The sequence below is a fragment of the Myripristis murdjan genome, chromosome 6 (assembly GCF_902150065.1).
Source record: "Myripristis murdjan chromosome 6, fMyrMur1.1, whole genome shotgun sequence".
Classification (NCBI taxonomy): domain Eukaryota; kingdom Metazoa; phylum Chordata; class Actinopteri; order Holocentriformes; family Holocentridae; genus Myripristis; species Myripristis murdjan.
In genome coordinates this window covers 33,144,810-33,162,092 of record NC_043985.1, presented here as the reverse complement: position 1 = coordinate 33,162,092, position 17,283 = coordinate 33,144,810, and the positions used below count along the sequence as shown (strand labels likewise).

The 17,283-nt window shown below is 46.0% G+C and overlaps 1 protein-coding gene across 1 annotated transcript in view; it reads left to right on the top strand.

The window, feature by feature from the left end:
• The first annotated feature begins 470 nt into the window (after positions 1-470).
• hyal4 (hyaluronidase 4) overlaps positions 471-17,283 on the top strand; it is a 36,277-nt gene continuing 19,464 nt past the window's right edge. Inside the window, exons 1-5 of the mRNA XM_030053188.1 lie at positions 471-589; positions 9,649-10,227; positions 10,820-11,227; positions 14,026-14,115; positions 15,204-16,346. Of these exons, the coding sequence (XP_029909048.1) occupies positions 9,682-10,227; positions 10,820-11,227; positions 14,026-14,115; positions 15,204-15,704 (1,545 nt within the window). The 5' untranslated portion in view covers positions 471-589; positions 9,649-9,681 and the 3' untranslated portion in view covers positions 15,705-16,346. The remainder of the gene's footprint in view (positions 590-9,648; positions 10,228-10,819; positions 11,228-14,025; positions 14,116-15,203; positions 16,347-17,283) is intronic.

Sequence of the window (17,283 nt, the reverse complement as noted above, 5' to 3'; positions counted from 1 at the left end):
ATCTGCAGTGATAAATCCTGCTCAGTCACAAACATCTAAGCAATCTGCTCAGGTTTCAAAGGTTTAAAGCATCTAGTTATTTTTTTTAAATATTTTTTGTCATGTCAGACTTTGCTGTGGCTCTGAGGAGGACCGGCCAGCGCCCCCTTCAGTCTGCGTCCCGCCACACCTCCGACGCCCTGCCTGAGGAGGAGAGCTTCCCTCAGCCCAGAGAGGATCAGACAGACGAGCTCGACAAAGTCAGAGGGATTTAAAGCCTCTCTCTCTCTCTCTCTCTCCCTCTCTCTCTGTGTCTATGTCTCACGCCCCCCCCTCCCCTCCCTGTCTGCTCTCTAATCACTGTGTTGTGGTGTGGAGCTCCAGCATGGTGACGCTTTCTCCTCCCTGACAGGAAACTCTCTCTCTCTCTCTCTCTCTCTCTCTCCCTCTCTCTCTCTCCCACTCTCTCTTGGCTGTATATAAGTGTGGATGGGGCTGCCGGGGTTTCAGACACACAGTGACAGGACGCTGGGCTGCGGGACGCTCAGTGAGGCCAGTATGACCCCGGCGGTGACCCCCCGCCTGCTCGCAGCGTGTGAGGCGTCTCGAGGTGAGTGACCAGCCCAAACTTTGTACTTGAGCAGAAACCAGGCAAGGCAGGAAGAGCTCACACTGGAATGAATGGCAGATTGTCACTGTTTTTTTTTTTTTTTTTGTTATCAGACTCCAGAATCAGGTTTGACATTTGTGCCAGACGAGTCTTTGTTTTGCTGCGTCGCCGCGTCGCTGGGAAGTCTGAGTCCTCCATGCAGGGCAGATAATGTGGGTATTTTTAAACCCTGCGGCCCCGCAACAGAGGGAGGAGGCGGCTCCAGGGAGGCCGGGGTGTTACAGCAGGGCTGCAGCTTCTGTTTTGGGTGCAGGGCGATGGGGGTAGGAGGTGAGAGAGAGGGAGGGAGGGGGGGTGTGTCATGCCAGGAATGTCGGCTCACCCTTAACAATGCCCTCACAGCGGAGAGACTGCTGCTCATTTAGAAAGTGGACGAACTGCCTGCAAGCAAAAAAAATGTGACTTTTCCTCGTGGTGGTTTTTACCCGAATGTCCCGTCTGCAGTGAACGCAGCGCCGGGACGTTTAACACCCCGCTTGAGTCCGCTCGCCGTCGTTTGGCTGATCCTCTCGGTCATAACGACGTACAGTAAGTTGTTTTGGTGGCGGGGGGGGGGGGGGGGGGGGGGGGGGGGGGTGGGGGGGGGGGGGGGGGGTTTGCAGGATTAAAATGCACCACAACCTTCTGTAAAAGTTTCTGCTGCGTTCTCCCTCTGTCCTCCACACGCTGCGGGGTTAAAGCCCTGAGCGGCAGACAGGTGGGCTGAAGTCTGATTACCTGCAGGACAGCAGCTTAGGCTCTTCAGCGAAATGACAGTGGGACTTAAGATCCACCCCCCCAACACACACACACACACACACACACACACACACACACACAGTCTTGTCCAGTCAATTTACATGCAAAGTCTATCAGCTGTCAGTTTGTTCTCACACAAGGTTTTCATGATGTCTTTTCAAAATAAAAGCTATGCAACCTTGATTATCACTCAGCCTTCAGGGTTTGGTTTTGGTTAAATAGAGTCAAACTTCCCTCCCTGTAGAAAAAGCCGTCAGACGTGTGTGAACACTTCCTGTTAGCATCACGTCACTACGTGTGGGCACGAGGCCAAGATGGCTGCCATCATCGACACGTTTACTGGCCAGCTGGCCAGGGACAGCACTGCACAGCCACTGGTGCCACTGGTACCACTGGTGGTAGCAGTAACAACAGGAGTAGTAGTGGCAGTAAGAGTAGCACCACTAGTAGCAGTAATAGTAGTAATAGTAGTAGTGGTAGCAGTAGTAGTAGCGTACAGTAACAGTTGCAGTAGTTGCAGTAATATAACAGCAGTAGTAGTAGTAATAGCAGTCCAGTAAAAGCAGTAGTTGTGGCAGTAGTACTAGCAGTAGTACTAGTAGTAATAGTAGTATGATTAGCAGTGCCAACTGTAGCACTAGTAATAGTGCTAGTACTAATACGAGTAGTACAGCATTAGTAGTAGTAATCGTAGTAATAGCAGTAGTTGCAGCAGCAGCAGCAGCAGTGCTAGCAGTACTACAGAGCAGTAATAGTTGTACTAGTAAGGGAAGCAGTAGTAGTAGTAGCAGCAGCAGTAGTAGTAGTAGCAGCAGCAGTAGTAGCAGAGCTGCCAACTCTCACGCATAATTCACACGCTCTCACACCACACAATCTCACTCCAAGGTTTTTTGAAAAGTTGGCAGCTCAGCAGTAGTAATTGAAGTAGTACTAGTACTAATGGTAATAGTAGCAGCACTTACAGCAAAAGTAGTAGTAGTAGTAGTCGTAGTACTGGAGGTTTTATGGCCGTGTGGCAGTCATGGCCTACATTAGCACAGCAGTAGTAGTACTAGCACTAGCGGTAATAGTAGCAGCATTTGCAGTAGTAGTAGTTGTAGTAGAAGTACTTGCAGTGGTAGTCGTAGTAGCAGTAGTAGCACTTGCAGTAGTAGTCATAGTAGCAGTAGTAGCACTTGCAGTAGTAGTAGTTGAAGTAGTAGCACTTGCAGTAGTAGTCGTAGTAGCAGTAGTAGCATTTGCAGTAGTAATAGTTGAAGTAGTAGCACTTGCAGTAGTAGTAGTAGCAGTAGTAGCACTTGCAGTAGTAGTAGTTGCAGTAGTATTACTTGCAGTAGTAGTAGTTGCAGTAATAGTAGTTGCAGTAGAATTACTTGCAGTAGTAGCACTTGCAGTAGTAGTAGTTGCAGTAATATTACTTGCAGTAGTAGTAGTTGCAGTAGTATTACTTGCAGTAGTAGCACTTGCAGTAGTAGTAGTTGCAGTAGTATTACTTGCAGTAGCATTACTTGCAGTAGTAGCACTTGCAGTAGTAGTAGTTGCAGTAGTATTACTTGCAGTAGTAGCACTTGCAGTAGTAGCACTTGCAGTAGTAGTAGTTGCAGTAGTAGCACTTGCAGTAGTAGTGGTAGCAGTAGTAGCCCATGCAGTAGTAGCACTTGCAGTAGTAGTAGTAGCAGTAGTAGCCCATGCAGTAGTAGTAGTAGTACTGGAGGTTTTACAGCCGTGTGGTAGTCCCGCCCACATTAACACTCGTCTTTACAGAGGCTGTAAAGTGCGGCTCGGTGCAGATGAACACAGGAAGTGTGTGTCGGTGTTTTCCTCGGCGAGGTCGTCCAGCTGTTTGATCGGAGCGTCCCGGCAGCACCGCGGCTGATCTGTCACCCTGCAGCCTCTCTCCGGGCCCGGGACGCCGGCGTGCACGATCTGCGCGCTCTGTGGTCGAGTTCCTCGCTCTTTGTTTTCCAGGCTCTCGTGTGAGCGCACATGAATCACGCTCTGCCTGTTTTTGACCGCATTCAGTCATCATGAAGACTTTTTTTTTCTAATGTTTTGTCTTTATCCTCACAGCAATTTAGCCTGGTTAACATCACTCATCTGGCTTTCTGTGTGTGTGTGTGTGTGTGTGTGTGTGTGTGTGTGTGTGTGTGTGATTTATGGAAACTTCATATGCAGAGTCATATTCTTGGACGTTTGAAGACTTGGCGGTGACGGCGTTATGAGCCGCTTTCATGCAAAAACACTGGAACCCAAGCCGTGGTGATTTTCATGGTTAGCTTCACTTGATGTGTTACATGCTCCTTTTTATGGGTTGAGAAAATCCTGCCTCCCTCGGTGTTTTGAAACCTTTTCAGACTTTTACTGGATGAAGTCAAACGAGCCGTGGCGGTCAGTCTGAAAACAAGGCGGTTTTTCTCCAGAAGCCGCGTCTTGGACGTGCGAGGCCGGTAAGCCGAGCTCTGCATCACCTGGACGGTTTACACACAACAGGATTTGGCAGAAACCAAATCCTGTTTGCGTCAGTTGTTTGCCTTGTTATTTTCTTACCATCTTCATCCCTGCTGGCAGATTAGAGGCTCCACTTTTAGAAATCCAAAGGATGAATGGAGGTGGAACACTGTGCCAACACTGCCAAGGGTTTGGGGTTCAATTCCCTGTGTGACTCAGTAGCTAGAGCAAGGCACACACACACACACACACACACATTATTTCTCTCTGTAGGGAAAGTGGTTTCCTGGGTGAGGTCAGAGGTTAGAGGTCGGCTCCCGGGGGGTTCCCCTCCTCTGGGCTCGGTGCTGCAGGCGTCATCATGCGTCATGTGATCGACATGATTCACAACAACGTCTGAGAAATCAAACGCCCTCAAACACAGATTACATGTTTTTTGGACAAAAATATTCCACCAAGGCGTTGCAGCAGCAGGAATGTGACATTTTCAGCGGCTGGTCACATGACAAGGTTAGCCAACGGTTCAGTTTGGCTCATGTTAACCATCTGGAACGGGCAAAATCAGAAACATGGGGAAAAAGGTGATAAGCACATTAGCAAGACATGACCCCTAATTAAGCAAGAAATTGGTAAATAAATAAATAATATATTGATCATAAAATTACCACCCTCAAAATAAAGACAAAATAAAACTGAAAAGTAGAAAAAAAAGAAGACAATTATCTGAAAAGTTGTTAAACAATTGGAAAATTAAACAATTAAAAAAATTGGAAAATTGCCCAAAAATCAAGTAAAAAAAAAAAAAAAAAATACCAGAAAATTCTATTTACAATCACTACAGTTACATATTTAAAAATTAATGTAAAATAATCAACATTAAAAAAAAGTCCATAAATTAAACCTTTCAAAATAAAAGCTTAGGCTCCTGACTTTCAGAGAGTCCTGGTCTTGTCTCATCCGCTCAGTCCCTCCCTGCATTTCTTGCACTTTTCCTGCACAGACGTCATTATTTGTGTTGTTCTGAGCTTCAGGAGCGGCAGCAGGCGGCGGGCTGCACTCATGTCTAACGCCCTGAACACAACATTCACCCACTGGGACTCTGTGTGTTCACCGAGCACCACGAGCGCACATGAAATGTGTTTTGGTGACATCAGCGCTGGAGCGTATTTCCGCGGCAGATGGCATGTGTAAGGGAATATGTTCTTGTGGCCTCCAGCTCTCAGGCGTCCCGCAGGGGTTCAGCTCCACTTCCAACTATTAAAACTGCGATGCCGTTCTTTCCTGGCATCTCAGGACGAGCTCAGCGCATTTCCATCTTCCTCTCGTTAGAAATGCATCTGCGGATTTCTGGACTGTCAGCTTCAATAACTCCTGATCTCCACTTTGTTTTGGTGCATGAAATCTCCTCAAGTTCCAGAGGCGTTTGGTGTGAAATGTGAGCGTTCAGAGGTCTTCTGAGGCCACGTGGCACCAAACAGAGGAACCTGGCACTCGTTCACGCCTGCAGTGTAGAATCCAGGTTTTCCAAAGAGAGAAGCCCGAGTGCAGCCCATCAGAGCGACTGTGACTAAAACTCAAACGAGGACTTCATTGCTTTAGTTTTTCGTCTTTCACTCTCTCTGCGTCGTCTTGAATGTCTGACAAAAACAGGTTTGAGTCGTCTTCTTTCTGTTTGAACGGAGCTGATCACTGACTTCAACTATCAGCAGCACAGATGTCATGAAAGCATCACATTCTCAAACCTCCTGCAGTGTAATGCAAGTGTTGAAGCTCCAGTTGTACGTTCTGTCCCAAACCAGAGGACTTTATGAGAAACTTTGTAAATAAAACATTTCTGGAAAATGTCTTCCTAGAGCCCAACGAAACAAATCAGTAGCAGAAAACCATTTGTTCCCCATTCTGACCAAACAAAATGCAAACAGGCTCGGAGGAGGATGTGAATCTCAGGTGTAGGTTCTGCACGTCCTGTAATGTTACCTACACAGGCTCCAAGTGTTTCTCAAGAATATTTGTATTAAATTTTGAACACGCAGAGAAACAGAGTCCCAAGTCCCAGTGACTGCAGCCCCACTTGAGGCTCTGCTACAGGAAGGTGCTGCAGCCCTGCAGTAACGTACGATGGCTTTGTATTCAGACCAAAAGGAGTCTAAAATACATGAATTAGTAAAAGTAAATGATAATAATAACAATTAAAAGGTGAACTTATTAGCTCCACTTCAGCACTTAAGTAACAGAGTGGAGGTGCACAAGCTTGAAGTTTTTCAAGATCTGACATGTGAAAACAGCACACACACACACACACACACACACACACACACACATGTACCGTGCCAGCTGATGAACTGATCTGTCAGGTCGGTTCAGTTTTGACCGGCAGCGTCACGTGACCCTGCTCTCATCCAACAAGATGTTTTCATTGTAAACAGTGAGGAGCCAGAAGAGCTGCAGAACCTCTGAACGTTCAGATCCTGACGACTGCAGCTGAAACTCTGCAGCTGAAACTCTGCAGCTCAAACTCTGCAGCTCAAACTCTGCAGCTGAAACTCTGCAGCTGAAACTCTGCAGCTGAAACTCTGCAGCTGAAACTCAGCCTCATTTTCCAAGACAGACGCTGAACATTAGACGATCTTATTTATTTATTTTGAAATTGTTCAGCGAGTGAAGCCGTTCCCTGAGAGCCACAGGCATCAACAATGTCTTATCTTAATTGTTAGCAGGCCCGCCTGCGGCTGCAGGCCACTACAAATAAATAACTGACTTTGACAGGCAGCCAGAGGAAAACGTGCACACCAACGTGGATGCCAACGTGCACGCCAACATGCTCAATCTGTGGCTGCATTTCACTGGATGGAAGTCATATGGGCATTGACTGGAGCATGTTAAGGCAGGCAGCAGCAGCTGGTTAGACAGCACTGCAGTCAGAGAGTTGCAAGTTCAACGCCCACAAAAGCAACATCACATCTTGCTGAAGTGTCCTTGAGCAAGGCACCACAGCCAAAGCCAGCCCAAGCCTTTGGGGTTGATTTGGGGGCCCCTCACACACCTGTTGTCTGTTTTATTAGCTGTACCTGAGTTTCTTCCATCACACCAGTTTTAACCTGACATGCTTTTACTCTTCTGTGGCTTTTAATCTGAAAAGGCATCAAACTCACAACAGTGGCCTGCTCTTAATTTGCACTATAATGTTCACAGTCATACGGTAAATACGGTAAGTGGCTTAGTGAATCTGGTGAAAAGTAACAAAATAAACTTGCAGACCATGCATTGACTGTGAACAAGTTAACCACTTTATTTTGGAACGTGCATTTTTTACCACTGACATAATATATCACAAAAAAAAAAAAAAAAAAATTCAGCGAACATGGCGAGCACTCTTGGGGGCCCCCTAGTGGCCTCTGGGCCCTAAGCAGGTGTTCAGTCTGCAGCTCAGGAGTCATCCATTGTATCTACAGTCACTACAGTAATCAGATTACTTTCTCATCTGTGAGTTGCCATGGAAACCATGGTGTGTCATGTGCCATGGTGTGTGTGTGAGTGTGTGTGCGTTTGTGCACGTGCAGGTGTGTGTGTGTGTGTGTGTGTGCAGGTCTGTGTGTTTGTGCGTGTGTGTGTGTGTGTGTGTGTGTGTGTGTGTGTGTGTGTGTGTGAGAGCAGGTGTGTGTGTGTGTGTGTGTGTGTGTATGTGTGTGTATGCTGGTCGTGTTGGTTGGTGTGTTTGTTCCAGCTGCTGACCTGCGCTGTGTCACTCAGAGTGAGGAATAGATGCAGGTGATCAGACCTGAGAGCCGCCGCCCCGCCCCGCTCCACGCTGCCCCACGCCGCCGCGCCGGTCAGCCTCTGGTGAAAGGCCGTTTGCAGCATGCAGAGAGGAACATGGCTGCCGCGCAGAGCGAGGCTGCTCTGGCGCGGTGGCCTGTCATTATGGCCGTGTGGTCGGCCTCTGGTCACGGCGTGGCTGCGTGAGGACAGGAAGGCGGCGGTTGGAGCGGTGCTGAAGTCTCTGGGTGTCAACTGACATCCTGCGTGTGACCTCTGACCCCGCAGGGCGTGGAAGTCAGCCAGACGCTATTTATACCCGAGAGATGCCATTTCCACGGAGACGAGGACAGACTTGTAGTTCAAACCCGTGGAGGGTGAAACTCTCCTGATGCTGTGTGTGTGTGTGTGTGTGTGTGTGTGTGTTGTTGCAGCAGAGGAGAAAAAACAACACAGAATATCAGGAGGAAAATAGGAAATGGAGTTCATTAAACTCAGGAGCCAGTGGGCAGGCTTTTATTTTGAAAGTAACCCCCATAAACAAAATCCTCTTTAAAAAAAAAAATTAGAATAATATAAATATAGTTTTCTTGTAATTATTATTTTTCTTGCCCTAGTTTTACTGTGTGAGTTCCAGTATTTTTATGAACCTCCATGTTTCTTTGTGTTGTGAGGCGTTTGGTCGCCCTGGGTTCAGAAGGTGCCGTATAAAAGCAGATTGTCTCGCTGGCATGAGGAGGGCGTGCTGACCCAGAGCCACCCAGACTGCAGGCTTTAACTGAGTCAAGTTGGAAAAACTATCAGCTTTGACTCATAAAATCAGACGTAAAAGCCAGAAGTGTAAAAACTGCCTGCTGCTGTGTTAAAGCCATCAGAGATCGAGAGTGAGACGCCTCCTCACATGAAAACATGCAGATTACGACTTTAAAGGGAAACTCCGAGCGGCGCTGAGCTGTAAACTCGCAGAAACTGAAATAAAAGCCACAGCAAAGTTCAGCTGAAGGTGAAGAGCCTCGGCTTGTTCTGGGTTCCTGCACGCCGTCATTAAGAGCTTTGGCTTTGGTGCTGCTGTCGCTGATTCTCCTGCAGTGTTCTGTCGTTACAGACGTGATGCTGCGTTAACCCTTTAAATCCTGAGCAAATCCACTTGATTTCTTTCAAAAACGGGAAAAGGTGATGTGCAGCTTAGCAAAAGAAAAAAAAAGTTTTTTCATTTGTTTAAATGCCAGTGAAAGGCATCTGAATGCAGGCAAGCATTTAAACAAAATTTAAAAATTAAATTAGCCTAAAGTGAGAAAGTTATGAAAAAGGTCAAATAAATAAATAAATAAAATAATAATAATAATAATAAAAAAACATGATTAGTAAAATACCAGAAAATTAGCAAAAAATTACAGTTGTCCCTCGCTATAATGCGGTTCACCTTTCGCGGCCTCGCAGTTTCGCGGATTTTTTTTAGTGCAATTTTGCATGCTTTTTTTTTTTTTTTTTTTAACAGGGCATTGTGTTCTGCGTCCTGATTGGCTAAGGGACTGTAGACCACTGTCAATCAATCTCCTCCGTGCCGTGTCTCCTGTACAGTACAGAATGCGTTCATTCTATAATACTGGACTTATTTTTCTACAAAGGTTTGAACTTTGAGAGTTTAAACAAGAGAGAAAAGTGAGAAAATGTGAATGCCTGTCTGAGAAAAGTGTATAAAGTGTGTAGTGAGGGGTTTTACAGCCTTAAAACATCTAGAATAACTGTAAAAAATAAAGCTGACTACTTCGCGGATTTCACCTATTGCGGGTTATTTTTAGAACATAACTCCCGCAATAAACGAGGGACCACTGTATTGGAAAATTATTTTTTTTTTCCATTTATTTGAATGTTTATGAAAGGAATCTGAAGCATTTTTTTTTTAAATGAACTAAATTTATTAATTTAATTAATTTTAATTTTCAGTTCAATTCAGTTCAATTCAATTAACAGAAAACGATGAAGAAATTATGAAAACGCAGCAAAACAAATATGTATGTGCCACACACCGACACCTGTCCCTCCTCTGTCTCCAGGATGATTGACAGCTGCTGCTGGTGACTCCCAGGATGCCCGTGGTGCCAGTGGGCGGGTCTTCCTCCCACCACGTGGTGCCCGTCGCCCTCACCTGTTCCTGGCTGCTCGTGTTCTTCCACGCCGCCTTCGGCCAGAAACCCGCCAAGTTGCCTCTGCTCGGCCGGAAGCCCTTCCTGGCGGCCTGGAACGCGCCGCTCGACATGTGCACCATCAAGTACAACGTGACCGCCAACCTGGACCGCCTCTTCCACATCCACGGCAGCCCGCGAGCCACGCGCACCGGCCAGAACGTCACCATCTTCTACGCCAACCGGCTGGGCAACTACCCGTACTACACGGAGCAGGGCGTGGCCGTGCACGGCGGCCTGCCGCAGAACTGCAGCCTGGACTTCCACCTGTTCAAGGCCTACCAGGACATCACGCACTTCATCCCCGCAGAGGACTTCCGCGGCCTGGCCGTCATCGACTGGGAGTTCTGGCGGCCGCAGTGGAGCCGCAACTGGCACAAGAAGGACATCTACCGGCGCAAGTCACGCGAGCTGATCGCCAAGGCCTACCTGAACGTGACCGCCGCGCAGGTGCACCAACAAATTAGGGAATAAAAATTACATCACAAAAATTATATTCCAAGTGGTGGAAATTTCCGAGAAAAAACGTACAAATTTACAAAATTTGTCTCAGGCCTGCAGCTGATCCCCTCAGCAGATTCTACTCTGACATGGGATTCAGGAACAAGGAGATCCTGCTGATCTGAGCCCAGAATCAGCAGATTGTTTTCTTCTGAATCGGCCCAAGTCACAGCAACGTCTCTTCAGAGTCCAGATGCTGAGGAGGAGGTTGGGGTTCTGGACTCAGACCAGCAGGATTTCCTTCAGACTGGATCCCACAGGAGGAGGACAAACTGGTTTTTTCTCATAAATTTCCAACTTTAATCTCAAATATTCAGTTTCTTTTTTCAGGATATTACCCCCTCCCCCATCTCTATATATTTTTTCTCCCTGCAGTTGCTGTAATGTGCTGTGGTAAAAAATAAACAGATGAATAAAGTGTGTATTACAATAAGCTCACACAAAGACAGTGACACGGCTGCACCCGTTGACAGTTTTGGCAGCTCGGTGGTTTCGCGGTGAAGAAGCCGCTGACAGGTGTTGTTGTGTTTCCTGGCTGCAGGTGGAGGAACTCGCCCGCAAGCGCTTTGAGAAGAGCGCTCGGGCCTTCATGCAGAGGACCATCCAGCTGGGCACTCGCCTCCGCCCCAACGGCCTGTGGGGCTTCTACCTCTACCCCGACTGCCACAACTACAACCTGCACAACAGCAACTACACGGGCCTCTGCCCCCTGCTGGAGCGGCTGCGCAACGACGAGCTGCTGTGGCTGTGGAACAGCAGCACGGCGCTCTTCCCCTCCGTGGCCATCAGGAAGAGCCACACCAACAGCATCAGCAACCTGCGCTTCGCCCAGCACCGCATCCGCGAGGCGCTGCGCGTCGCCTCGCTCACCTCCCGGGAGTACGACCTGCCCACCTACGTGTACCTGAGGCTGGGCTACCGGGACGAGGCCATGGCCTTCCTCACCACCGTGAGTTAAAGCACTGGTTCGCAAATGGGATGTGTAGCCCCCTAGGGGTACGTTGGAGTATGTGCAGGGAAATGTGAAATAAAAAAAAAAAAAGTGAATTTAAAAAATAGTATTCATGCATAATTCCTAAAATAATCAGCCTATGCTATAATTAGTGTTGCAAAATTCCCAGAATTTTCAAATTTGGAAAATTTCCATGGGAATTTTTGGAAATTAACAGGAATTAATGGGAATAAACGGGAATTTGGGGGGATTTTTGGGAATTTATATTCACTGCATTCACCCGGTCATATACATGTATACATAATAAACATTTTGGTTTGTTATAAGCAGATATGCATGCAAACATGTTCCATTATAATGAATTTCCAGGGAATTTTCGGGAATTTTCCCTAGCTGAGTCAAACTGTGTTAATTCAGGCATAGGACTGTGTGCAGTACTATTGTTAAGGTGTGCATATGAAGTGGTTCAAACTACCCATTAAAATACATAGAAATGCAGGAAATAGAATCGTGATGCTGATGTGATGATCGTCTGTCTCAGTGGAAGTGCTGTAGCCTAGTGGAGTATAGGCTACTGACTGATGATGATCAAATGTGCTCGAATTAATTGCATATGTGAATCATGGTGCACAGCTGAATTTGCATTGAATCATGCAACATATTTGTTCCACCAAAATGCAAAGTTGACTGTTTATATTTAAGTTTTATATTTATGTTTTATTTCACACACTTGGGTATGGGGATGATGATTTTACAGTATGCTGGCATTGTGGCCTTTGGGTTAGAGGTGAGTCCTGAGTTCAGGAGATTAGGGTTTCCATTTCCAAAATGGTGATATTGATGTTGACATTCATTTTATTGATTATTGTTTATTTTTGCCCCATTCACCTTACGATAACAACAACAAAAACAAAAATTTCCAAAATTCCCAAGCTTAAATTTCCATGGAAAAATTTTAAAAACCTCATTCAAATTGATGACAAGAAAAAAAATAAAAATTCCCAAAATTCCCAAGCTGAATTTTCCCGGGAATTTTCGGAAAAATTGAAAAAAAAAAAAGTGACAGCAAAAATCTTCTGAAAATTTCCAATATTCCAGAGTGAAAATTCCCATGGGAATCTTCGGAAACTTTCCGGGAAATTTACCGGAAACTTTCCACCCCTTTGCAACACTAGCTATAATAAGTTCAATAAAAAAAAAATGTGAATGTTAGTTTGATAAAGCACGTGTTCTCTTCAGTTCTCCCTCTGGGTTCCCTGAAGGTGTCAGATGTGTGAGTTTGTGGTTTGAATCTGCTGCCGTGGTCGTGGAGCGAGGACCTTTGTTCACTCTGAGCAGAACGTTCCTCTGCTCTCCTCCCAGAGCGAGCAGTGGGCTTTCAGAGCTGCCACATCACTCCTCCTTTCTTTCCTCCAGCCGCTGGTTTCCATTCATTCCACTACGATATGAACATGAACTTTCAGAGCCTTCACACTTTCTTCACTCCAGTTTTCCATCAGCCCAATAAAGTCCTCCACATGAGTTTTCCTAAAAGCAGCAGCACTGTTGGCTTTTCAGGACTTTTTCAAACTGAAGCGCTCCCTCCTCCTCCTCCTCCTCTTCCTCAGCGGGTAAACGTTTTGCTTTCCACAGCCAATCATCAGCTGTGTGGTTTCTGAATGTTGAGGACTTTGTTCTCCGCAGAAGCAGAACATTATAAGGCGGCTGCTTCGACCACAAACTCACATTGTGACTCTGTGAGGTGAAATCTTTGGCTCCCTGCAGGATTTGATAAATGCTTTGTTGACATGGAAAATGTGGTTGAGTTGTAGTTAAATGAGCCAAACAGTTCAAATGACTTTTAAACAGTGACTGACATGGAGAACAAGCTGTTTTGTTGTAGTTGATGTTGATTTTCTTCAGTGTGGCTCCGTCCTGCGATGCTGAGGAGGAGAAACCAGACCAAACTCCCTTGCATTTACCCACATTTTCACTTTTTGATCATTCTGCCAACTTTTTAGGCTCATGTTAATCTTCATCAGCTCTGACACAAATTCTATGTCCAACAGTGTCAATATCAACAAAATTATTTGGCTAATGTGAAATAGGGGTTGGTAGGTCTGTTTTAGCTGACTCTGTTCACAGCTGCTATCCACTGGGAGGACAGAATCAGCAAGTACAAACCTGTCCTGTTCTTGTTTCTGTCTGATTTTCTCGCTGGAATTGAATGCATCACCGTCAGTATTGATTTTTAATCTGCAGTGACAGCAGACAGACCTGTCACTGTCACTGGAGATTAAAAATCTCAGTCACAGATCTGTGTTTCTGTTCACTGTTCACTCACACTGTGCATCATGTTGTCAGCAGGAGGGTCAGTGGCGCCATCATGTGGTCAATCAGAGTAACACAACTTACTCCACATTCACTCTATTCAGTTGCATCACAGGTGGCATCTGCTGGCCGCATCTGATTCAAAACACGTTTGATTGATTATCACATTACAGAATTCACAGGTGCTCATTACAGTGAATACAGAGGAAACTAATTTACCATATTTCAAAACTGTTAGGATTACAACTCTAACTTCTAATTTAGATTTTGTGCGTATTTAACATTATGTGAAGGCAGGTGTTATTATATTGATGAAACTCTTCTGACGCTCTGTATGACCTCACAGTGGGCTGGTTATTACATTTTGGCACATGCTGTATGTAAATGTTTTGTTATCGTGTTAGTGTTCCTCCATTTGATTTTATTTTCATGTTATTAATGAAAAAACGACGTCTGATCTGAGGTCTGCTCGTGTGTTTCTACAGAAAGACCTGGTCCACACGATCGGCGAGAGCGCTGCTCTGGGAGCAGCTGGCTTTGTGATCTGGGGAGACCTGAACCTCACCTCGTCCAGGGTGAGCAACACACACTGCAACACACACACTGCTGCACACATACACTGCTGCACACACTACAACACACACACTGCTGCACACACTGAAACAACACAGACTGCAACACACACACTGCTGCACACACTGCAACACACACACTGCCACACACACTGCAACACACACTGCAACACACACACTGTCACACACACTGCAACACACACACTGTCGCACACACTGCAACAACACACTGCAACACAACCTGCAACACACACACTGTCACACACACTGCAACACACACTGCAACACACACACTGTCACACACACTGCAACACACACACTGTCGCACACACTGCAACAACACACTGCAACACAACCTGCAACACACACACTGTCGCACACACTGCAACAACACACTGCAACACAACCTGCAACACACACACTGTCACACACACTGCAACAACACACTGCGACACACACACTGCAACACACACTGTAACAGCACACCCCAACACTCCAACACACACTGCAACACACACAGAAAACTTGTTAGTTTCATTGGTTTGCCCTCAGTCTGCTGTGTGCAAAGTGAAACTGAAACCTGTTTTAAGTTGTAAAAGACTCACAGCTGGTGGAGGAAATAAAGTCACTATTCAAACATAACAGGGAACAAGAGTTTGTGTGAATGAAACATGTTTACGTCTACATGATGTTTTATGATCACACCTGGATCCTGCAGGAATAATTCATGAAGCGTTTTGTCCAGATGACGAACTGCAGAACGACAGAGTCCCGTTGCTCTTCCTGTTTGTGCTGTAAAGCAACACAACAGATTTCCCTCCAGACGCCACCTGGTGGCTAACAGCGTTAAATGCAAAGCAAAGGCTGTTTATTGTAACTACACTAATGTCTTGGGCTGTGACTAATGATCAGAAAGAGTGAAATAATGGGAATTGCAAATGTCCTCCGTAGTCTGACCAGGAGCCAAAAAAACCTAAATTATTATTTTATAATGATGTGATGGTAGTGATCTCAGACACTTGATAGACTGAATGACTGATAAAGAATAAAACAGAAGAACCAGCATGATGAACCTCTCTCTGTGTCCGCAGTTCAACTGCACCAAGGTCAAGTGGTTCCTGAGCCGCCGGCTGGGTCAGTACATCACCAACGTGACGCGAGCCGCCGAGGTCTGCAGCGACTTCCTGTGCCAGGGGAACGGCCGCTGCGTCCGCCGGGATCCCCGCGCCCGCCACTACCTGCACCTGAGCGCCGACAGCTACCACATCCAGCCGTCCGGGGACGGAGACTTCACCGTCAGCGGCTGGCACTCGCAGCACGAGCTGCAGCTGCTGGCCGAGAGGTTCCGCTGCCACTGCTACGAAGGCCACGCCGGGGAGAAGTGCGACAGCCTGAACAAGGTGGTGGAGGACGACCTGGACTGGAGGGACAAGGACAAGGAGCAGGAGGAGCGCTGGAGGACAGACTGGGAGGACGAGCAGGGCGACCAAGGGGACGGGCAGGACAGCGCGGCGGCGCCCGGCGGCTGCAGCGTTTCCCTGATGCTGCTGCTGCTCCTGTTGAACCTGTCGCTCGTCAGGACTGTGGTATGATGCTCCGTGAAGGAGGAAGTGTCGTTTTCAACATGGCTGCCTGCGCGGGTGCTACTTCACTGTCAGCACGGACATATCAGCGCTGTGCTGACTATAAAAGCTGTTGTACCTTTAAATCTGTGTGTGTGAGTCAGTGCTGGAGGAAACAGACGCTTGTGTGAGAACCAAAAAAGCAAAAGAGATTAGTTTTCTACCTCTGGGCACAAAATGATTGAATCAACAAAAGTTAAATGTTCAGGAAATAAAAAGTATTTATATGGTTAATGAAATTTTAAATCACATGCAGGTGAGCAGGTTCAAACCGTGTCCACAGGTGTTATGTTTTCTCACAGATACAAACCTCCTGTTTTTAGTGACTTTTCTGTTTTAAATGAAAGAATCTCCTCTGTGGCTTCAGACAATCAAACAACCCTTAGAACCCAACCCTTAGAAGAAAACCTTTCAAAAGATACTAAAGCCATTAGATGAACTACGAAACACACACACAGGCTGCTTTTGACATTTTTGCAGGTACAAAGTTTTCACCAGACAGCAATGACGCATTAACACACAACCGTTAGCACACGAGTTTGTAGTGTGTGTTGGAAATGACACACCTCCCTCTGAACGGGGTGAAGGCACTTTACACACACACACACACAGGTTCAGTGTGTGTTTCTGTTTCTGTGACAGAAGACGAATGAGATGATGATGATGATGGTTTCAGAAAGCTGTCATATCGTTATCAGTTCGCCTTTTGAAACAGCACGCACTGCTCCAGTGGTGTAATGCAGTGCAGATCCTGAGCGTGCAAACATGGACTCCTGTGGTGAAAAAGTTTGACGACTCTCAGCGAGCAGCCACACCGAGCCAAGAGACATAAACCTGCCTTGTGGTGCAGTGTTGTGTCGTCTAGTCCCAGTCCACATGTTGGAGAAACATCCTCATCGTAGTTAGTATTTATATCTGTCCATTCACTGCCACAACAAAACAGCTCCAAAATAACAGTTTAAACACAGAAACCAACACCAACAAAGAAAATTATGACAGTCGAGCAAACAACAAGTCCTGGTTCCCACTTTTTTCCTGTAATTACAAATATCTGTGAAACTAACAGGGAGTCGTTGTTTTCTATTTTACTTTTTTTTTTTTACCCATTTGTTTCAGTAAATTAAACATCGCTTTTCTTGTTATTGTCCTATTTGAATTGGAAAGTAGATCCGGCAGGCAGCGTCTGCAGGAAACTCCTACAAAGTAACCTTGCTCCAGGAAGAAACAACCTGATAGTCCTTTCGTAAATAATTGTAATTACTTAAAAAAAAAAAAGTGGGAACCAGGACTTGTTTCTATTTTACCTTTAGTTTTACTTTACGAGTCCTGGTACCCATTTGTTTCAGTAAATTAAACATCTCTTTTCTTGTTATTGTCCTATTTGAATTGGAAAGTAGATCCGGCAGGCAGCGTCTGCAGGAAACTCCTACAAAGTAACCTTGCTCCAGGAAGAAACAACCTGATAGTCCTTTCATAAATAATTGTAATTACTTAAAAAAAAAAAAAGTGGGAACCAGGACTTGTTTCTATTTTACCTTTAGTTTTACTT